The sequence below is a fragment of the Pavona decussata genome, unplaced genomic scaffold (assembly GCF_977016875.1).
Source record: "Pavona decussata unplaced genomic scaffold, jaPavDecu1.1 SCAFFOLD_143, whole genome shotgun sequence".
Lineage (NCBI taxonomy): Eukaryota > Metazoa > Cnidaria > Anthozoa > Scleractinia > Agariciidae > Pavona > Pavona decussata.
Genome location: NW_028145556.1, coordinates 3,185,952 through 3,209,334, shown reverse-complemented (window position 1 = coordinate 3,209,334; position 23,383 = coordinate 3,185,952). Strand labels below are relative to the sequence as shown.

General features: G+C 39.8%; 1 protein-coding gene and 1 long non-coding RNA gene across 7 annotated transcripts; one reads left to right on the top strand and one right to left on the bottom strand.

Annotated features, from left to right (window-relative positions):
• Positions 1 to 4,525: 4,525 nt before the first annotated feature.
• LOC146466619 (uncharacterized) lies at positions 4,526 to 11,575 on the bottom strand. Of its 4 annotated transcripts, none has more exons than XR_014867971.1 (4): positions 11,476 to 11,575; positions 9,261 to 9,349; positions 4,870 to 4,982; positions 4,526 to 4,659 (listed from the first exon to the last, which is right to left on the bottom strand). It is a non-coding gene; the product is annotated as an uncharacterized LOC146466619 (long non-coding RNA). The 4 variants fall into 4 exon arrangements; XR_014867969.1 differs by having other exon boundaries at positions 4,527 to 4,659; positions 9,254 to 9,349; XR_014867972.1 differs by lacking the exon at positions 4,870 to 4,982 and having other exon boundaries at positions 4,581 to 4,659.
• A 15-nt stretch (positions 11,576 to 11,590) lies between these two features.
• Positions 11,591 to 23,134, top strand: LOC146466618 (uncharacterized). 3 transcript variants are annotated; one of them, XM_085127177.1, is made up of 3 exons: positions 11,591 to 11,723; positions 18,063 to 18,360; positions 20,137 to 20,726. In XM_085127177.1, the coding sequence occupies exons 1-3, from the start codon at positions 11,680 to 11,682 to the stop codon at positions 20,656 to 20,658; spliced, it is 864 nt and encodes a 287-aa protein (XP_084983303.1). In that variant the 5' UTR covers positions 11,591 to 11,679; the 3' UTR covers positions 20,659 to 20,726. The 3 variants fall into 3 exon arrangements, with proteins under 3 accessions (XP_084983303.1, XP_084983301.1, XP_084983302.1); XM_085127176.1 differs by having other exon boundaries at positions 11,680 to 11,723; positions 18,012 to 18,360; XM_085127175.1 differs by lacking the exons at positions 18,063 to 18,360; positions 20,137 to 20,726 and adding an exon at positions 20,917 to 23,134 and having other exon boundaries at positions 11,598 to 11,723.
• The last annotated feature ends 249 nt before the right edge of the window (positions 23,135 to 23,383 follow it).

The following is a 23,383-nucleotide window of genomic DNA, read 5'->3' as shown; positions in this document are numbered from 1 at the left end:
ATAAGTTTATTATTTTTTACATGCACAATAATACACTGTATACTTTTGTAGCACCATGAGTTAAATTCTGTATAGCCTCATATTTTTAATTTACTCATCATTGTTACGGCTGGGGGAAACGCTCACTGCAATATGTGTCAAAAATCATACTGACAGCCCTGATCAATAAGACAAACTCACTTAAAGTGCACAATTTTCTGTTTTACTACAGATTGTGAAGGCCAATACTCAAAACTGCAGCTTCAGAGTCAAGACACCAAATCTTGATAAACATAAGCTAAGTCATTTATGACTGTCAGACTCTGTTATTGCATTTGACGTTAGGAGAACGCATACTTTACATGTCGCTTCTAAATCTTTCTACGTGTAGACGCTGTGTGATTTGGGTTTACATGTAGTTGCCATCTTGGACTGGCTGACCACTTGCCTTGATTTCATGCAAGAGCTTTGAATCCCGCTGGCTAAGTGAAGTCCCGCGGGTCGATTTTCTGGACAATCAGTACAATAAAAAATATAATTTCACTGGAGATCAAACGCACTCAGTTTACCAAGCTATGATTATTGCGTCGACGAAGGAGACGCTTCCTAATCGAGTCGTCCCAATACTGTCCATGATGCCCAGCGCGCGTGTTCCTTAGCGCAAAAAATCGAGAAAATATGTCGGTGCAAAACAATAGCATAATGAATATGACAGTCCATCATGCCCAGCGCGTTTCGTACCCAGTGCCTACCGCTGTAAATGTTCAGCGGCAGCAGCCTACCGCTGTAAATGTTCCTAAGCGCGAGTAATCGAGAAAAGAGGTTGTATATCGGATAGGATTGTATATCGGATTGGATTGATATAAAAATAGATATTAATAATGTTTTGAAAAAACACACATACGCACGCGCGTGCGCGCGTTTCGGGTATATAACCCTTGCTCAGTGTGAAGAAAACCGCTTTTTGTACTAAGAATCTACCTCTGTGCAAATGCATGTTACTAAGCGCGAGAAATCGAGAAAAGGTTGTATATCGGATATGATTGATATAAAAATAAATATCAAAAAGTGCAAAAATGGTTTAAAAAAACACAGACATTTCTTCAGTGTGGCCATGTCATGCATCTCCGAGGAACTTTTCTTTCGCCGTTCATTATAAAAACGTCACAATAGCATCTTAACGTCTCGCGTGCGTTTCATCCCTTTCCTTGTGGCCGCTACGAAAAGTACAAAACGAAAAGTACAAGACAAGGTAAGATCCTTTCCTTTCTGAAATATTTGGTAGATTATAGGCTAGGCCTTATCTTTTCTAAATATAGTAACCATCAACGGCAAGTTGGCAACATGCAGCTCGTGCAGTATGACAATGAAAATGGCCCGTTGTAACATCCAATGGTCTTTGAAGTTGTATGTCCAAGAAGAAAACAAACCAGCCAACAAGATAAAGCTGTCTGTCCTAAGTCGACGCACTATAATCTTCGATTACTACTAGTTAATAGTAACTGATTCAATTTTGTTATGAATCATTAGTTCTGCTGCTACAGCCTAATGCATTGATATCACAGTTGAAAATGGCAAAATTGCAATCTTTTTTATTAATCCAATCATCTTTCTTATTAGCACTTCCCCTTAAACCTTAACACAATTCTAGACAAAGCCATGTTCTGAATGTTTCTCTCCCGAGAAGTTCATTGTGAAATTGTATTGCTGTTACTTATAATGTTTGTAGCTCAAGCTGGCTGTGGTATTCGGTTTGAATCACAAATTCATATAGTGTGCAATGCATGTTATAAACCATCCAGATATACATATGTAGGTAGATGAGGAATATAATTATTGATCATTAATTAAATTTATGATATGTAATATTGACAAATACTACAACTTAAACACACCACCTTTGGAAAATCTAGGCTGAGGATCTAGATATATACTGTTTGAACTGTCACCTACTTTCAACCTATTTTATAGCTATTTTATTGCCCTACTTTAAACCTATTTTAAAGATATTTCTGTCCTATTTTTTTTGCATTTTATCCCTGTTTTATGTCTAATTTAAACCTATTCATATCCTATTTTTCAAGTATAAAACAGGGATAAAATAGAGGAAAAAATTTGGAAAATAGGACTTAAATAGGTTTAAAAACCTATTTAAATCCTATTTTCCAAATTTTTTCCCCTATTTTAACCCTGTTTTATGTCTATTTTAAGCCTATTTTCTATTCAACATTTGAAATTGCATACACATTTTTCTCTATTTCATAGCTATTTTAAAGCTATCTTTTAGGTAGTTATGACTTGCTGGTTGGACTATTTCTTTTTTACTATTTTTTGTTTCAAAAAAATAGGTTTAAAATAGGTAAAAAAATAACTTTAAAATAGTCTTAAAAATAGAGAAAAAATACAAAAAAAATAGGGAAAAAATAGCTTAAAAAATACATATAAAATAGATATAAAATAGGCACTATTTTCGTAAGAATTGTCTAACTCCCCGTTGTAGAGAGAAAAATTCGGAAGTGTGTCCATTATTAATGACGCAGCTGGAGCACCCTTATAAAAAGTTGTGATCCATCTTCTAAGCTGAGGGCCGAAATTAAACGCTTCTAACGTCTTGTTTTATAAGAAGTTCCAATCGACTGAATCAAAAGCCTTTTTGAAATCAATGAATATAGCTAAGCCAGGTATAGCTTCTAATCAGATACCCGCAGTATATCTCCGATCAGCCTAATGTTTTGTCCTATATATCGACCTTTAATATATCCGGTTTGGTCTTCACTGATAAGTTTTGGGAGAAGTTTAGAGATCCGGCCTGCGATGGTTTAGGCAGCAATCTTATAATCAATACTAAGAAGTGATATTGGTCACCAATTTTCTAAATAAGGTCATTTTTTTCGGTACAACGTTACATGATTCCTTGCTTTTGAGTAATATTTAGTTGCCCGTGCTTGAGGCCGTAGTTAAAGCTTTTGATGCGCTAAAATTTCATCAGAATTTGTGATTTTCGGGCCATTTTCCAGTTTAAGTCGGGATATATATGATTTAGAATTTTGCCTTTTTAACTCGTGAATGCGCGCATGCGCAATGAACGAGTTATAGCGATAGCTGACTCTGGACTTGGTCGGTCGATCAGTCGATCAGTCGGTTTTGTCGTTAACTTTCGGGCGTGCGCAGTGAATGAGTTTTAAATTCAATTAGTGGAAAAAAACACGCGAACATTTGTTGTTCATGGCGCATCAGGAAATTCTTATTCAATATGTAGAGAATAATTTGACGATCATTTAGTGCAAGAATGGAGATTTTTCGTTCAATCTGAGCAAAGTTTCAAGTTTTTTCAGTTTTTCAGAAAGTCCGGGGTCGTAAACTCAATTAGTGAAAAAAAAAAAACGTAAAAATTTGTTTCACGACGCGTCAGAATTCTCTCATTCATTCTGTAGAGAATAATTTGACAATCATTTTAGTGTAAGAATGGAGATTTTTCGTTGAATCTGAGCAAAGTTATAGGATTTTTTCGTTTTTTTCTACGAAGTGCGGTTTCTTTCAAGAATTAAAAATAATTTAATTTAGAAATAATTTAATTAAAAAATAATTTAATTTGTCAGTTTTCACGCGAAAGTGGAACGTGCCATGTCACGCATCATTGACGTCGTAAACAAAATTATGCAAATGAACACTTTAAGATCTTGTCAGCTTTCATAGAGGTTTCAAAGGGAAAAAATGTTTCATTTTCGAAATTTACAACTGGTAATTTATGGGAAAGCAAAAGGACGCGGTCGATAAATAATTCTTATTTAGCAAGAGCTTGTCATACTTCATTATTTTTACTTGACGATTGCGTGGACTGAACTCCAAAGGAAAAATTTCACGCATTCTGATGTCGGGCATGAAATGTAATGCGATACTTTGTTGAACATATTTCCCTTTGTGAGATCGGCTTGCCCTACAGTAATTTTGTAATTTTAATTCCCAAAAAAACTTCACTTGCCGGGCAAGTGATGGTCAGAATCCACTAGCCCGATCGCAAAATCCAGTAGCCCCGGACTATCGGGGACACGAATTTGCATGACGTAGCCGCACATGGCACGCTTCTATGAACTTTGAAAAAAAAAAGAGACACGTGATTTTTTTTTTTTAATCGGCGCATCAAAATAATCTTATTAAATCTGTAGAGAACAGTTTGACAATCATTTTTATAGTACAAGAATGGTTATTTTTCGTTACATAATCGGGCAAAGATATAATTTCTTTTAGCTTTCAAGGAAGTTTCCGTAGCCGTCTAAATTTCAATTACTATGTGTCATCTGCATTCACGAGTTGGCTCACAGGAGCCTTTGATTTCTAAGTTTAGGAAATTTTTTTGGCCTTGTTCGGACCATCTTGTTCGGCTTCTTATAATGACTCCTTTGGTGTTATATGCCGCTAGCTTATCAAGCTTCGATCTGAGACAGCATAGCCTGGTGATGTTCTCTTTTGTTCAACAACAGCAACTAGTGATACAGGTCTGTAATCCAATGAAGTACAAATCATAAAAGATCTCTGGTCTGGGAAGGGTGAGAGTCAAGCACAAGTACGTTGTATGTTAAGAATTTACAATAGCCTGCACACTTGCCTTTTCAGAGTATTTCTCCTCAAAACTAACCAGCCAATCAAGAAGTTCAATGAGACTTTCAGTGATCAGTATTCCTGTAATTATAAATAATATATTAAATGAAACAAATCATTATATGCAGGGGTTATAAGTACTTAATTTGTGCACGCAGGTTAACAAAAACTGTGCTTTGCTGTTCCTGTACACATTAATTCTAAATAACAACAGTACAGTAATAATAACCATAATATTTGGACAGGATAAACCCTATCATTTATTTATTAAAAGACAGTTCAGACTCTTACCTCGAAATTAAAATTTTCCACAAAAGTATGAAAGCTTTTGGTCCTTGGTGAAATCTGACAAGCTTTTAAAAGCTTGCACAAAAAGCTACATCCATCGATCAGTACTTTAAAATCTGAAATGTAATATAATGGAGAAATAGAAGGAAAACGTTTTAGTATTCAAAGTATGCTGTGTTACAAAATATTTATTAATAGATACACAATCAAAATTAATATACATTCTATACTCGCAGTTCCTAATATTTAGCAGATGCTCTAGCACTGCGAGGTGCGGCTAACAGTATCTGTTTGACTCATACAAGGGATGTATCACTAAAGAACTCCCTACCGGTGAATTTCAGTGTCTGACAGAGATCTTATCAATGCCTGAAATTGCAACAGCGCCTTTTTATTAAATTGTAAGCATTTACAGGTTATGTTCTAGATGTTTGAGGATCCAACATTCGTGTGTATTGCACTTTAATCAAATTAGACTGTTGTAACTTTGAAAAGATGCATGTTAACGCTGTGCAACTTTCCGCGAACTTTATTCAGTTAAGCTGATTATTGACAGTCTTGTATAAAACCTGATCTTCTGCCGATGTCCTAGACGCTGTCATTGTTTTAATCATGAAAATACATCAAGAGACTGTGCCCTTTACAAATTGTGATCAAAAATAGAATATATCTACAATCAATGGCAATTTATTGATTGATATTGATAATCAATGAAAATCAATGCCAATAAATGAAAATCGATGACAATCGATAATCACTCCAACCTGGACTATCGATTGTTCATCGATTGCTATCGATCGTCGATTTCACTGATTGGTTACGTCCTGAGGAGCATATGTAGCCATAACAATGAAGCGAACATCAAGCTAAAGCAAAGTGTGGAATAGGTTTTGCTACCAGTGTGTTCTCACTAAGCTTTTAATAAGAATATTTCTTGCCAAATCTTTTCCATTCACAGGAATCCCCTGACCTTCACAAAGGTTCTCGAATAGACGAAATTATAGAGATTCCTGCAGGAATTCCTGCAGGAATTTCAACATTTCCATGAAACTAGCAGGAAACTCTGAGAAACTAGATGCATGGACCACAGGAAGTCTACAAAAGTTGTGAAAAAGAAATAAATTAATAAATTATCGACTTACGTTGCTCGTTTCTTGTGGTTTTTTCTATAGTGTTCATTTGCATACAATTTACGCGACAGCACTAATGTCGCGTACTGAGTTGTGCGCAAGCAGATCTGAGCTCTGCTGACTATACTATTTAACAATTATTCACCAAAGTGGAGGTGAATAGTGAAATAGGTGAATAGTAAATATCCATCACTTTCATCGACACCGAGGTAAATAATTGTTTTAGTATATACCACACAAGCTGAATAACTAGCGGACCAAAAAAATTATTTTATTTCTGACAATTGGTACCGACAAATGGTATGAAAGTTTAAAATCTGGCGCGCCAGGCGGTAAGCGATTTCTTATTGTAGAAAGTTCCGCTGACGGTTTCGCTTTCTTGCAGACAAATAAAACTTTTGGAGACACTTGTTTAGTTCCTGCAGTGTCATTTCTTCAATTTTCCCGTGAAATTCGTCTTGTTGTTGAAACCATGCTGAAAATGTTACACCTAGATTTCGACTGTATCTCCCCTCAAACATTAACCAGAAGGGAGGAAGATTTTAAGTATAATTAGTGTTAATAATTAGTCGATACTAGAGTACCACCTTGTACTTTGGAATTTTAAGCTTTTATCGTTTTAGAGTTGTATGTAGTAAGTAGCTATATGATTTTAGCTGGTGTATATCCTATTTATTTTCTAATTCATTAGTTATCTTATTTAATTATTTAGACACGACCCCACAAGCGAAGCGTCGCTCTAATACCTATCGTGTATAAATAAAGATTATTGATTGATTGATTGATTGATTGATTGATTGATTGATTGATTGATTGTTTCATTGTAATTTTAGTGCTCGGCAGTTTTCGTAAACAATGAATTGTATTTTCATTTTTCGCCTTAGAATATGAGGTTGAAAAAATAAATCACTTAAAATTTAATGCAGTCAAACCAAACTTTGTTGCCACTTATGTATTTTTTTTAACAGCCGCCTTGTTTATCGAAATAATTTCCTCTTAAGCAACAGTGGAGAAACGGGAAGCCATCTTGTTTTTCTACGGCTTCTCGGAGGTGGATAAAAGCCCGCGAAAACACAATTCGCTTAAACCGTGGTTTGTGATTGGACGAAACGATTTTTTCACATTTGAGAAACTCGTTTCGCCTCTCTGATCGGTTGAAGTAAATCCGAAACGCTTTTTCACACAGCAAAATTTGATGCGAAAATCTCAGTATATATGAAATAAAGTACTTGGCTATTCACAAAAAAGTAAAAGAAAAAAGAGTAAACGGAAAAGGCGGTTATATTCCTGTATTCCTGAAACAAACACAGCAATGATCATGAAGCTTTCACACTGTATCAAGGCTGAGGAACAAGGCTGAGCGGTATAAAATAAACACTTATTAAATCCGTCCAGACAAGCCAAACATTTATGAATGCAAACTTTATGAATCTACACTACCTGTGCTTATCCGGGTATGTAATACAGGATAAAGACTTAAAGTAGGAGTGAATGATTCTGCAAGAATTATTTAACCGTCTCTTTTACGCCTTGAAACTCTTTGGAAGTGGAAGGAACGCTAGACTAACAGAATTGTTGATTGAACCAGACATATATGGGGCGTAAAAACTGCCTCGTGGTGATCGCGTGATCACTTGAACCAATCCAATCAAATGATCTGGCGAGAACGTAACGTGATCCAGCTAATGGCAAGACCGGTCTGTATTGTGTTAAAGAAAGGAAAACGAAGGAACAGAACTGAAATTTAAAATTTACAGACAAAAAGGCAATTATTTTTTTTTTCTGTAAAAAAAAGTAGAAGAGATAAAAATTTTATCCTCCACGTGTCGCTTAATTGTTCCTGTTTCACTTTCGGTGTAGCTTCAATTTCAACTTCCTGATTTTCAATTATTTTGGTAGTGCTTAATTTTCTCACGCAGTTTGTCACTCAAATGAGAAACAACTGAAGGATTAACAAATGCTTCAAATCCAGGCCATAAAAATCCACCAACAATGTTACTGACTGCAATAGAGTCAATTTGGGAACTGTTTTGGATTGCTTTTGTCGATAGGAGTGGTCACACACGAGGAACGTGTTTCGGTTTTACTGATATTTTCATTACTAACATGCGCCATGCTTGCTGCCTATATCAGCTCTGCTTCGCGTGAAATTCGTACTATTCTGGTTAAAGAGTAAACATGAATCAAAAGTCAGCACGAAGGTATTAAAATGCCTGTGGCTCAAAAGAGTCAATTGTTCTTGAACCAAATGGCAATGTTCAAGCGAACGACAAGCTGGTTCATGAAAACACGCAGTGGAATTAGCTTTTGAAACTCGTTTTTCGCGCGACTAGTCACAAATGTTTACGCTACATCTTCTTAACGCCAAGTTCGTCGACCTTTCTTTTCTCGTAAAGAGAAAATTAAGCCACCAAGATAACGAGGAAAAAATGCAGATTTCCTGCAACCTCAACTGACATGCGGAAGAACAAATCAGAAGAATCGCTGGCCTTCGATTGTATAGCCCGATGCAAAAATAGACTTAAGCAGTCACGAAAACCGTTAAATTTCACAATTTCAGAATTTAGAAGCGCCCAGTTCACTATCTATTGAAAATCTCAAATTTCTCTTTATCTGGGTGCAACTATAGTCCAATGTAGTCACCACAAAAGTTTAAGGAGTCTCAGTTATTCCTAAGTCCTGAAACAAATGTCAATATCACGCGAGGTACCCACGTTATTTTTTCTACCCGCTGTTTCCACATGCTTTTGGCGGGGATATAACGCCATAGGTTTCATCTCGCCATTGTATGCAAATCAATCGCTACATACAAATTCTCAAATTTGCAAATTTGATTGAGGATTTTAATTTAATCTCTTGAGTTCAGTAGCTTTAACTATAGTGATAGTGTACAACTTCGATTAATCTAACATCGACCATAGACCACATTCTGAACTACAAATGGAAGAGAAAACACAACAGCGTTTATTGCTGTATGTATGCGCGTATTCCTATCACATGTAAACATATGCATTCAAATCTTTGTTTACGGACAGTTATACAAAGTTTTCAAACTGAGTTTACATCAGCTTTTCCTGAAAAAACTATCTTATACAGTCAGATCATAGTTTACCAAAAACAAAACAGTGGATCTCTTAAATAATTGATACTTGGTAATAAACTATATTTTTGAAAACAGACAGGCAAATTTTACTGCTGAATTCCAAAGTGACGTATAATTTAGTGAATATACAACCGTGATAAGGAATCTTAATAACATCTTACCTTAACTTTGTAGGAAGCTACTCGATCTCCAAGTCCCTTCAACGGAACCAAAAAAGAGCAAACGGAAAGGCGGTTATATTCCTGTATTCCTGAAACAAACACAGCAATGATGATGAAGCTTTCATACTGTATCAAGGCCGAGGAACAAGGCTGAGCGGTATAAAAAAAACCACTTGTTAAATCCGTCTAGCCAAGCCAAACATTCATGAATCTACACTACTTGTGTTTATGTAATAAAGGATAAAGACTTAAGTAAGAATTAATGATTCTGCAAGAATGATTTAAGCGTCTCTTTTACGCCTTGAAACTCATTGAAAGTGGAAGGAACGCTAGACTAACAGGAATGTTGATCGAACCGGACATATATGGGGCGAAAAAACCTGCCTCGTGGTGATTGCGTGATCACTTGAACCAATCCAATCAAATGATCTGGCGAGAACGTAACGTGGTCCAGCTTCAAAATCCAGTTGTAATTTATTCACTCCTTCCCCGCTTATAAGATCACCGAGGATAAATGTAGTTTTCCATCCATCTATTCACCCATGAGAAAAATTCACGTAAAACAAAATTTCTTCAGTTGAACAGGTGATAAGTAATATTGATACAGACCGTGGGTCCGATGGCAAGACAGGTCTGAACTGTTCTAAAGAAAGGGAAACGAAGAAACAGAACTGAAATATAAAATTTACAGACAAAAAGGCAATTTTTTTTCTGTAAAATACAATAGAAAAGACAAAAGTTTTATCCTACACGTGTTGCTTAATTGTTCCTGTTTCACGTTCAGTGTAGCTTCAATTTCAACTTTCTGATTTTCAATTTTATTTTGGTAGCGCTTAATTTTCTCACGCAGTTTGTCACTCAAATGAGAAACAACTGTCGGATTAACAAATGCTTCAAATCCAGGCCAAAAAAATCCACCAACAATGTCACTGACTACAATAGAGTCAATTTGGGAACTGTTTTTGATCGCTTTTGTCGATAGGAGTGGTCACACACGAGGAACGTGTTTCGGTTTCATTACTAACATGCGCCATGCTTGCTGCCTATATCAGCTCTGCTTCACGTAAAATTTATACTATTCTGGTTCAGAGTAAAGATGGATCAAAAGTCAGCACGAAAGTATTAAAATGCCTATGGCTTAAAAGAGTCAATTGTTCTTGAACCAAACGGCAATGTTCAAGCGAACGACAAGCTAGTTCATGAAAACACGCAGTGGAATTAGATTTTGAAACTCGTTTCTCGCGCAACTAGTCACAACTGTTTCCGCTACATCTTCTTCACGCTAAGTTCATCGATCTTTCTTTTCTTGTAAAGAGAAAATTAAGCCACTAAGATAACGAGGAAAAAATGCAGTTTTCCTGGAACCTCAACTGACATGCAGAAGAACAAGTCAGAAGAATCGCTGGCCTTCGACTATGTAGCCCGATGCAAAAATAGACTTTGGCACTCACGAAAGCCGTGAAATTTCACAATTTCAGAATTTAGAAGCGTCCAGTTCACTATCTATTGCAAAATCCCCAATTTTTTTTTCATTTGGGTTCAAATATAGTCCAATGTAGTCACCACAAAAGTTAAGGAGTCTCAGTTATTCCTTAATCCTGAAACGAATGTCAATATCACGCGGTGCCCAGGTTTTTTTTTTTGCCACCCGCTGTTTCCAAATGCTTTTTGTGGGGATATAACGCCATAGATTTCATCGCGACATTGTATGCAAATCAATCACTACATACAAATTCTCTATTTTCATGGTATGCAAATTTGATGGAGGATTTTAATTTAATCTCTTGAGTTCAGTAGCTTTAACTATAGCGATAGTGTACAACTTCAACTAATCTAACATCGACCATAGACCACATTCTGAACTACAAATGGAAGAGAAAACACAACAGCGTTTATTGCTGTATGTATGCGCGTATTCCTATCACATGTAAACATATGCATTTAGATCTTTGTTTACGGACAGTTATACAAAGTTTTCAACTGAGGGTATTCACTTTAACATCAGCTCTTCTTAAAATAACTATCTTATACAGTCAGATTTTCGGAGGATCATTGGTTACCAGAAAAAAAAAAACAGTGGATCTCTTAAATAATTGATACTTGGTAATAAACTATCTTTTTGAAAACAGACAGGCCAATTTTACTGCTGAATTCCAAAGTGACATATCATTTTGTGAATATACAACCGTGGTAAGGAATCTTAATAACATCTTACCTTAACTTTGTAGGGAGCTACTCGATCTTCAAGTCCCTTCAACGGATCCAAAAAAGAGCAAACAGAAAGGCGGTTATATTCCTGTATTCCTGAAACAAACACAGCAATGATGATGAAGCTTTCATACTGTATCAAGGCCGAGGAACAAGGCTGAGCGGTGTAAAATAAACACTTATTAAATCCCTCCACACAAGCCAAACATTCATGAAAGCAAACTTTATGAATCTACACTACCTGTGCTTATCCGGGTATGTAATACAGGATAAAGACTTAAAGTAGGAGTGAATGATTCTGCAAGAATGATTTACTGAAACGTCTCTTTTACGCCTTGAAACTCATTGAAAGTGGAAGGAACGCTAGACTAACAGAATTGTTGATCAAACCAGACATATATGGGGCGTAAAACACTGCCTCGTGGTGATCGCGTGATCACTTGAACCAATCCAATCAAATGATCTGGCGAGAACGTAACGTGATCCAGCTGATGGCAAGACTGGTCTGAACTGTGCTAAACAAAGGGAAACAAAGGAACGGAACTGAAATTTAAAATTTACAGACAAAAAGGCAATTATTTTTTTTTCTGTAAAAAAAAAGTAGAAGAGATAAAAATTTTATCCTCCACGTGTCGCTTAATTGTTCCTGTTTCACTTTCGGTGTAGCTTCAATTTCAACTTCCTGATTTTCAATTATTTTGGTAGTGCTTAATTTTCTCACGCAGTTTGTCACTCAAATGAGAAACAACTGTCGGATTAGCAAATGCTTCAAATCCAGGCCAAAAAAATCCACCAACAATGTTACTGACTGCAATAGAGTCAATTTGGGAACTGTTTTTGATCGCTTTTGTCTATAGGAGTGGTCACACACGAGGAACGTGTTTCGGTTTCACTGATATTTTCATTACTAACATGCGCCATGCTTGCTCCCTATATCAGCTCTGCTTCGGGTGAAATTTATACTATTCTGGTTACAGAGTAAAGATGGATCAAAAGTCAGCACGAAAGTATTAAAATGCCTATGGCTCAAAAAAAGTCAATCGTTCTTGAAACAAACGGCAATGTTCAATCGAAAACACGCAGTGGAATTTGCTTTTGAAACTCGTTTTCGCGCAACTAGTCACAACTGTTTCCGCTACATCTTCTTCACGCAAAGTTCTTCGATCTTTCTTTTCTCGTAAAGCCAAAAAATGCAGTTTTTTTGGAACCTTAACATGCAGAAGAACAAGTCAGAAGAATCGCTGGTCTTCGACTATATAGCCTGATTTAAAAATAAACCTTCGCACGCACGAAATTCGTTAAATTTCACAATTTCAGAATTTAGAAGCGTCCTGTTCACTATCTATTGCAAAATTCCAAATTTCTCTTCATCTGGGTGCAAATATAGTCCAGTATAGTCACCACAAAAGTTTTATTTCTGTGGTTCTTTTCATTTTGTTTAGTTTTCGCACCTCTTTCCTTAGTCTGCCGTCTGTAACCAACACTTATCAGCACTGAGGCACACGTATCATCCCCGTGGTATGGCCAATACCGTACGCATGCGCACAACCATATCACCAGGGCAGTGGCAGCCATGGACAGCTGTTTCGCCCTTATTGGGGCTCATCAGCATGGCATAGCCGTCGCCGTCTGTACTTTGTTTCCGCAATCATCCCTCGATATTTGCTAGCTGCCATCAGTTACTTTATTTGCACTGACAAGCAGTCAGTTAATAAATCAATCAGTCGATCGATCGACTGGCAAAAATTAATCAATCACGCAAGGAAGTTGCAATCACTTTATTCATTCCGATTCGAATATTTTGCAATTACCAACAGGCCTGCGTAGGACAGGGGCATAAAAAATATAGGGCGCGCGAGCTACGCGCGCGATAGAGAAACACGCGAGGGTGAAAGGATCAGCAGTCCGATCAGCCTTGCAGAAATTTTTTATATTTTTGGCTGATTAGATCTTTTACAGATCCTGTGACTGATCCTGTGTATACTTGTAGCATTTTCCTTTACGGTCCCTTGCTTATTGCTTACCTATATAAAGTTATTTAATTCTCAGTGGAGGGCTTGGGGGTGGGGGGGGGGGGGTGGGGTTGGGGGTTTGGAGATTAATTTTGCTGTTTGACTTGTAACACTTAAAGCTGTTCTATTCTCACTGCATAATTAATTAGCTCATAGCAGAGTTTTTCATAATGTGTTTGAATTCCCCCGTTTCCGCGCATGCCTGCTGCGATGGTGATGCTTTGCGGCCTTAGAGTATATATTTCGCAACAAATACAAAATATTAACGGCAGACTGATCCCAACGGCGGAGGTGACGAGCTTGATAGAACAAACAACAAAAGCTAGAATAACTGAAATATATTTGGTTTTTTTTAAAAAACAAATTTTTTGCCCGATATTTCGGTTTGCAATACAAACCTTCCTCGGGGGCTGAACGAAAAAGAAAAGTGAGAAACATAAAAGGATCGTTACAAAGAAGATTTAAAATATAAAATACATGACAATGATTGGTTGTTTAGGACTAAGTTACAAGTGTGAGACATGTCATTGGAGTGTTTCGTCACGTCTATTTATACCAAGAGGGTGCAATGTTTTAGCTTTGCTGATTAGATGAGCTTCACGAGCCTTTCTAACTGAGTCACGTTTGCTGCGTATAAGTTCTCTGAAGCGGGATTAGTTGGACGTCGTTGATTGAGTGGCCAGGTTGGTTGAAATGTAGCGAGAGAGGAGTAGGGTTGAGTAGTTGATGATGATTCAGGATAGATCTGCGATGCTCCCCGAAACTTTCATTAAGTTTGCGCTTTGTCTCCCGAATGTATTGGGAATGGCACTTCTTACACTGAATTAAATAGATTAGGTTTTTGGAATTGCAAGATATGAAGTCAGTAATTTTGCGTGTTTCGTTAGTGTTGAAAAAAATGTAGTTCGTTTGACCTTCTTGGAGAAATGGGCAAGTTAGGCATCGTGGGTGGTTGCATTTATGAATTCCAGCGGGTTGTTGATTGGAAGGCTTGTTTTGAGGTAGCTTGGAATGGACGAGGAGATCACGCAGACTTGCGTTACGTTTGTAGGCGATAACTGGTGGATGAGGGAAAACTTGTTTGCAGTTGGCGGAGGACTGGAGGATGTTGATATGTTTTTTCACAATAGATGAGATTTTGGGAAGAGCAGGATTAAAGGATATGACGAAGGGTGTTCTGTCTGTTTTTGTGGCTTTCTGTTCTTGTTCAGATATAGTCATCAAACCAGCTGATAAGGGCTCTGGGACTGTTATAATGGACTACTCCTGGTATGTTGATGAATGCCGCAGACAGCTCAATGACACTAAATATTATCAAAAACAATCTTCAGACCTTACAAGCAAAATACACGAACGCGTCAAAGAATACACCACCCGTTTACACAAAAATGATCTCATTGACTATGAGACATTTCAATACCTCTCATCCAACTCTGATCCCAAGACTGGTCGTTTCTACATTCTCCCTAAAAACCACAAACAAGGCAATCCCGGCCGACCCATCATATCCAGCAATAGCCACCCTACTGAACGCATTTCCGAGTTCGTCGATTACCACCTAAAGCCCCTTGTTCAGAATCTTCCTTCATACATAAAAGATACTACACACTTTCTTCTTCAACTCGAGAAACTGGGACCTCTACCGGAAAACGCCCTCCTTGTCTCTCTGGATGTCTCATCGCTATACACTAACATTCCTCACAACGAAGGCATCGAAGCCTGCCGCCATTTTCTTAACACTCGTCAAGCAAAATCCCTTCCTGCTGAAAGTGTATGTGATCTCATAAAAATGATTCTTACAATGAACAACTTTTCCTTCAACAACGAACACTATCTACAAGTACACGGGACAGCTATGGGAACCCGCATGGCACCTTCATACGCTAATCTATTCATGGGTAAATTTGAACAACACGCCATTGAAAACGCTCCTCTCAAGCCGTTCGTTTGGTGGAGGTTCATCGATGACGTCTTTATGATATGGACAGAAGGAGAGGAACACCTTAAAGATTTCATCAGATACTTAAACTCTGTTCACGCGAGTATCAAATTTACCCATGAATACTCAAATTCCTCTCATCAGACACTCCCTTTCCAAGATGTCCAAGTCCACCTCAGCAACAAGCACATCCAAACAGATCTCCACACAAAACCCACAGACAGGCATCAATACCTCCTCAAAACTTCATGCCACCCGAACCACACTAAACAAACTATTCCATTCAGCCTTTTCCTGCGAATCCGTCGCATATGCTCTACCGACGCTTTCTTTGATAAACGAAGCGAAGAACTCATCAAGCACCTGGTCCAACGTGGTTATAGCCGCTATTCCCTACAAAGAGATGCAAATCGCGTACGAGCCATCCCACGTCACGCAACACTACAGCCACAAGAACAGAAAGCCACAAAAACAGACAGAACACCCTTCGTCATATCCTTCAATCCTGCTCTGCCCAAAATCTCATCTATTGTGAAAAAACATATCAACATCCTCCAGTCCTCCGCCAACTGCAAACAAGTTTTCCCTCATCCACCAGTTATCGCCTACAAACGTAACGCAAGTCTACGTGATCTCCTGGTCCATTCCGAGCTACCTCAAAACAAGCCTTCCAATCAACAACCCGCTGGAATTCATAAATGCAACCACCCACGATGCCTAACTTGCCCATTTCTCCAAGAAGGTTCATTCATTTCATTTTTCATTTTTTTACATTTTACATATATATTGTTGGCAGGAGATCCCAGCAAGTTTTTGCAAACTTTTCTTTAGGGGATCCCCTATTTCTTAATATTTTCTATTGTTATATAATTTGATAGCTGTCAAATATATATACGTACCTAATTAATATTAAGATTAATATTAGGATTATAGTAGTAAAAGATTGTGATGGCGATGTCGGTAATTTAAACTTTATGTACTGATGTCTGAGCAATAGATCTGCTTCACTTTCCGCTTAAATGAAAGGTAGGATTTAGCATCTTTCACCTCATCAGGGAGATTATTCCATAATTTAGCACCTCTAGCTTTCAGAGAGAATTTTCCATAATTTGTTCTAGTATACCGAATATGTAACTTTGCTGAAGATCTTGTATTATACTGATGAAATTGTTTGTTTTGTACAAAATAGTTTTTAAAAGTATTTGGTAACATGTCTGCTCTTTGTGAGTACATAAAAAGACTAGTTAGAAAAGTATTAAGCTGGAATATGTCTAGTATTTTTAGTTGTTTGAACAATGCAGTAGTTGAGTCTTGGTATCTTGAGAAAGTTATAAGACGAATAATTTTTTTCTGTACCTTGTGAAGACATTTTAGTGTGGATGCATAATTACTACCCCATGCAATATTACAATAGGTAAAATATGGATATATCATTGTGAAGTAAACATTTTTTAAAGAACTTTTGTTTACATAGTGTCTTAATTTGGCTATAATACCAGACAATTTTGATGTCTTATTACTTATGTAGTTAATGTGATTTTTCCAAGTCATTTTATCATCTATTCTAACACCTAGGAATTTTGTCCATTTTACCTGCTCTATTTCTCGTTGATTGATTTTAACGCCTAAGTGCATATCTAATTTTTTTCCCTTCGTCTTAAAAATCATAAAAGTCGGTTTACTGGTGTTTAGGGTTAGTTTGTTTGAGCATAACCAATCGGATACTTTACTAATTTCTTCATTAGCAATTTGCAATAGTTGATTTACATTTTTGAGCTTAAAGAAAAGATTTGTGTCATCAGATCTGCAAACAGAATATAATGAAATAAATTAGAACTTTTATGAATGTCATTTATATATATAAGGAACAATAGTGGCCAAACGAACTACATTTTTTTCAACACTAACGAACTACATTTTTTTCAACACTAACGAAACACGCAAAATTACTGACTTCATATCTTGCAATTCCAAAAACCTAATCTATTTAATTCAGTGTAAGAAGTGCCATTCCCAATACATTCGGGAGACAAAGCGCAAACTTAATGAACGTTTCGGGGAGCATCGCAGATCTATCCTGAATCACCATCAACTACTCAACTCTACTCCTCTCTCGCTACATTTCAACCAACCTGGCCACTCAATCAACGACGTCCAACTAATCCCGCTTCAGAGAACTTATACGCAGCAAACGTGACTCAGTTAGAAAGGCTCGTGAAGCTCATCTAATCAGCAAAGCTAAAACATTGCACCCTCTTGGTATAAATAGACGTGACGAAACACGCCAATGACATGTCTCACACTTGTAACCAGTGACTTAGTCCTAAACAACCAATCATTGTCATGTATTTTATATTTTAAATCTTCTTTGTAACGATCCTTTTATGTTTCTCACTTTTCTTTTTCGTTCAGCCCCCGAGGAAGGTTTGTATTGCAAACCGAAATATCGGGCAAAGAATTTGTTTTTTTAAAAAAAACAAATATATTTCAGTTATTCTAGCTTTTGTTGTTTGTTCTATCAAGCTCGTCACCTCCGCCGTTGGGATCAGTCTGCCGTTAATATTTTGTATTTGAGATAATTTGCTGATCCAGGTCTACAAGTGATCCGGCACCACTCATTGGTTTGTCGCTGTGGAATTACAGATTTTATTATATTTCGCCACCCCGCTTGAAACGTGGTCTTTTTAACCGTACTCCGGGACGATGGCCGAATTTCGCTTCTAGTTTACAGTCAACCGCCACCAGCAGACTTGTTCTTATGGCAGATGTTGAACTTCCTCCGACACCGGCGGCGCCCGCTCCCGCGCCGGCTGCTGCAAATGCAGTTGAACCTCCACAAGTTCAAGTTGTTCAAGACCCGCCGGTGGCCGACCAAGCTGTTCCACCGCCAGCTCCAATTCCCGACGCAAACCCGGCCCCGGCCGGAGGAGCAGGAGAGGAGGTAATTTTTTCTTTTGGTAGCACATTCTTGTCCTAGCCATGTTTAGTGCTATTCATCGCCCGTAGCTCTTGTACCTACGTTCGCCGCTAGTTTATTTATTTTTCATTTTTGGGTGTGCCTCGTTAGCTTTGTTTCAGGGCTATTGTTTCATGCTTGTATTGTTTTTAGGCCTTTTTGCGTCTCCGCGGCGCTCCAGTTCAGTTTTATTTTTGCCCAGTATGTTTTGCAGTTCCTTATACGCAATTTGGCTTTCTTGTATTTTATTCCCGGCATTGTCCGGGTGTTTTCTTTTCGCCGCCTTGTGCGGGTTTATTTATGCTTTGGTATTTGCCGGTTTTTATGTTGCTTTGTTTATGCATCTGCTATTGTTTTTGTTTTGTTTTCGCGGCGTTTGTCGGGCGTTTCTTTTTCGCAACCTTTTTCGTATTTGCCGGTTTTCTTTACAATTTAGTTTTGTTTGCGCATTTTCTCGCTATTAGGCTCCCTTGTTGGGTTTTCGCGTGCTTATATGTTTTGGCATTTCGTTTTCGCCACCGCACGCGGGTTTGTTTGCACTATCACTGAGTTGCTTTTTGTGTAAACAGGTAAGTTGCGTTACGGTTTTTGCGATTGCCACTGTTTAAGGCAACATAGTTGTTGCGTTACAGTTTTGAGTTTACCATTAGTTAAAGCGACGTGTTGTTGCGTTACAGTTTTGCGGATACCACTAGTAAAGGCAACGTGTTGTTACGTTACAGTTTCGGGTATACCACTGGTGAAGGCAACTTGTCGTTGCGTTACAGTTTGGCGGATACCACTAGTGAAGGCAACGTGTCGTTGCGTTACAGTTTGGCAGATACCACTGGTGAAGGCAACGTGTTGTTGCGTTACAGTTTGGCGGATACCGCTAGTGAAGGCAACGTGTTGTTGCGTTACAGTTTAGGGTATACCGCTAGTGAAGGCGACGTGACGTTGCGTTACAGTTTGGCGGATACCACTAGTGAAGGCAGGGTGTCGTTGCGTTACAGTTTGGCGGATACCACTAGTGAGGGCAACGTGTCGTTGCGTTACAATTTGGCGGATACCACTAGTGAAGGCAACGTGTTGTTGCGTTACAGTTTGGTGGATACCACTAGTAAAGGCGACGTGTTTGTTGCGTTACGATTTGGCGGATACCACTAGTGAAGACAACGTAGTTGTGTTACCGTTTTAAGTATACCACTAGTGAAGGCAACGTGTTGTTGCGTGCGCGTTACAGTTTTGCGGATGCCACTAGTGAAGGCAGCGTGTTGTTGTGTGCGCGTTACAATTTGGCGGATACTGCTAGTCAGGGCAACGTGTTTGTTACGTTACAGTTTTGGGTATGCCGCTTGTGGTAGCAGCGTTTTGTTGTGTTACGGTTTTGCGGATACCGCAAGCTAAGGCAACGTGTTTTTTACGTTAGAGTTTGCGGATACCGCTACTAAGGCGGCGTGTTTGTTGCGTTATAGTTTGTGCATATCGCAGGTGGAGGTCACGTGATTCTTGCACGGCGCTGGATTGTGTTGGGCACTGGTGGGTGCTTCGTGCTATTTCGTTTCGACTTTGTGTATCCCGCTGGTGAGAAAAGCATGTTATTGTCTCCTTGTTAAAGCAAGAAGAATGGGGTTTGTTGCATAGTGACTTCTCGCGTTAAGCGCTCGCGAAAGCAAGATGTTATTGTAATTAAGTACCATGCGTTGTCTAGTTTATAATAACACCTCAGGATTTAACGCGGGCTTACTGGGTTTTTCACTTTTTTTTTTTTTTTTTTTGTAGGCCACTGCGCGTATAAAGATATTGGAAGATAAAATCAAGTCGTTGGAGCAGCTGAGAACGTCGGAGAGTTCCGAATCTGCTCTCGCAGCGTTGAGAAGGCATGTCAGCCGCTCGTCGGCCATGTTCGACAGATTTGAGGCGCTAGATCTACTGCAGTCCTTGGTCAGACTCGTCAGGTATGAGAGCCATCAGAAGGCGGACGAGTACGCGACGGCCCTAGACGAGACAAGATCCCGATCAGACGTCCTGGAGCATTCTCAGCTGCAGCGGCTGTATCTTGGTTTAATAGGAGATCCGGTGCGCGCCAAGATTGCTAAAGAAGCAAACACCATTTTAAAGGGCGTGGGCAAGGCCCCTCCTCCGTCGCATGGTTATCGTTCCGTTGTCCGCAGGCCATCTCCTTACCCTCCCCAGCAAAGCGTCCAGTGCTTTCGCTGCCTGAAATGGGGACATTATGCCCGTTCTTGCCGCAACATCCCACCAAGACGCCAGAATGGTCGCGGACGAGCCGGACGTTCTTAGTTCTTTCTTGGCTCCCTAAACAGTTTCACCCTGTATTTTTGGTGTAATAAATTATTGTTGTCTCTGGGCTCATTTGTTTTATTTATTTATTTTTGTTTTTATTTTCCATATCGTTATCCGCTCTCTTCGTTGACCTTGGGGGGACCTGCTCTGTGTCTCAATTTCGGACCTAGTTCGGAGCTCGGGGTCAACGAAGGGTGGGTTCCCTGCATGCTTCCTTTTGGTTTCTCACTCGGGTTTTCCTTTGTTCACCTTTAGGACCCTTCGTCTTTCTTTGCCAGAGTTGCTGTTGCCGCAGATTCTTCAAAAGACGTAATTCCGCTGTGTGATATAAGGCAGGGACCCCACCCCTTCGTTGGCCCCCTCCCTTCACCAAGTATGGTCGCAGCCTGCCCAAGTTTGGCGATGCTAGAACAGCTTAGGTTCTTTCACCCTCAGCACTTCAGAGCGGGCGCAATCCACAACCACGTGCCGGTATGGGAACACCTGCTCAGCGGGCGTAGTTCTACTCAGGTGGATTTTATGGAAATAATCAAGGAGGGCGTTAAAATCCATCGTTTCTTCAAGCCCTTCAAGGGGAACTTTAAAGGTTCTTCGTACAATTCGCAGCTTCCCCCTCCCATGCATATTAAGAACGCAAAGATATGTGAGCGATTCAGGGATTTCATCACCGACACCATCATCGATTGGGTAAGCACTGGGGTTCTCGCGATATGGGGCAGGGTTGGCGCAATCTCTCCTCCACATCTGGTCCTCCCCCTTACAGTGGAGCCTTCCAAGCCTCGTTTATGCCATGACGAACGATTTTTGAATTTGTGGATACTAGACCTCCCCTTTAAGCTGGAACACCTTCCAGACTTGCCCAGGTACGTCCTCCCAGGCCATTTTCAGACGCCATTTGATGATAAAAGCGGCTATCAGCATGTTCTTCTCCACCCTTTATCGCGTACCTTCTTTGGCTTGGAATGGAATGGCGGTTATTTTGTGTTTTGTACTCTCCCGTTTGGGTGGAAAGCGAGTGCCTATATATACCACAATCTTGGCCTTGCGGTAACAAGCGCAGCACGTTCGTTCGGAGTCCCTGTGTCTCAGTATATAGATGATCGTCACGTTGGTCAGCTCTACCGGGCGCCAGCTGCGTCCTTTTTACCTCCTAGCAGAGTTTTGGCTGAGGCCGCCGCCTATATTTTGTGTTATCTTCTCATAGAAGCGGGTTACTTTGTGGCCCTCGCCAAATCGCAGAGTGTCCCTTCCAGTGTGGTTCGTTTTCTCGGCTTTATTTGCGATTCCTCCCGCCAGGCATTCCTACTCCCGCCTGCAAGAAGCTAAAGTTCAAAGTCCTCAGGGAGGAAGTTTTATCGTCTTCTTACGTTGGTGTTAAGACACTTCAGAGATTCGCAGGGAAGGTGATCTCCTTCAGTTTGGCCATTCCCGGTTGCAAACTCTACGTCAGAGAAATTTTTAAGGCCATCTCGCAACTTTGTCACTCCTCCAAGCCTCACGTTCCTGTTGAAGGAAACCTCCGTGCAGAGGTTCTCTACTGGCGTTTCCTCGATGAATGGTTGGATTGTTTCCCTCGGCGCTCCGAGCGTCATGTATCGGTTTCACTCTTTTCAGATGCCTCGACACGTGCTTGGGGTGCGGTCCTGTCCCGGGACGGAAGGGAGTTGGTTTCTAGGGATTACTGGCCTTCTGAGTCTGTCACGGATGTGAATCTGTTGGAGTCAAGGGCTCTGTTAAATGCCCTTATTTCCTTTAAAGGGCAGTTGTCAAACTCCCGTGTTCATGTCTATGTTGACAAACAAGGTCCTCAAGTCTGCACTGGACAACGATGGTTGCAGGAATTCCGAAGTTAACGAGGTCATCAAGGGGATACGCCGCTGCAGTCGCGACCAGAACTTCAGCATTCAAACTTTCTACGTGCCCTCGAAGAGTAATCCCGCTGATGAGCCCTCGCGAAAGCATTCAGATTTGGACTGCATGCTATCTCCTGAAGCTTGGCTTTGTGTGGAGCGTTTTTTCGGTCCCCATTCTTTCGATTTAATGTCCTTGGACAGCAACTGTCAGAGGAACAGAAACGGTACCCCCCTCCCCCACTACACGCCTTGGTCTACCCCCGGATCCGCTGGCGTCAACGTTTTCTCCAATCCCCTTCCGTCGGGACACAATATTTACGTGTTTCCACCTTTTGTTCTTATTGGGGCTTTTCTTCGCTACGTCATCGACCAAGAATTCCATGGCGCCTTTTCACTTATTGCCCCAGATATTCGTCCTAGACCTTTCTGGTGGGCAACCGTCCAAGCTTTCGTAGTCGATCGTTTTCTTTTGGGCAAGAAGGGTTCAAGTTCGGTTCTTCTTTTTCCTTCCCGGCATTCCCAGGAATGGGTGTCCCGCCCCCTACAGTGGGATCTCTGGGCGTTTCGGTGTGTCTGCTAGTGTTAACATCTTCGTCATATCGTTACCTGAATCCTTAGGTTTCAAGGCCTTGGAAAGCTGCCCGGCGTTGTCCCGCTTGTTTATACCCTAACGATGTGGACGGGAACTTTTGTCAAGCTTGTGGTTCACGGACGTGTGTTAAGAAGATTGCTGTGTCAACCAGTACGGTGGACCATGCGGAGATTGCCAAACGTTTCCAAGAATTTACAGATGTGTTTAAAGGCAAGCCCTACCAGCGACAGAAGTCCGCCCTTGAGCAGCAGCTTTTGGATTTCCTAGCTACTTTATC

Coding starts and splice junctions, on each gene's coding strand:
- LOC146466618 (XM_085127175.1), top strand. CDS start 21,037: ATGGTCGCAGCCTGCCCAAGTTTGGCGATGCTAGAACAGCTTAGGTTC.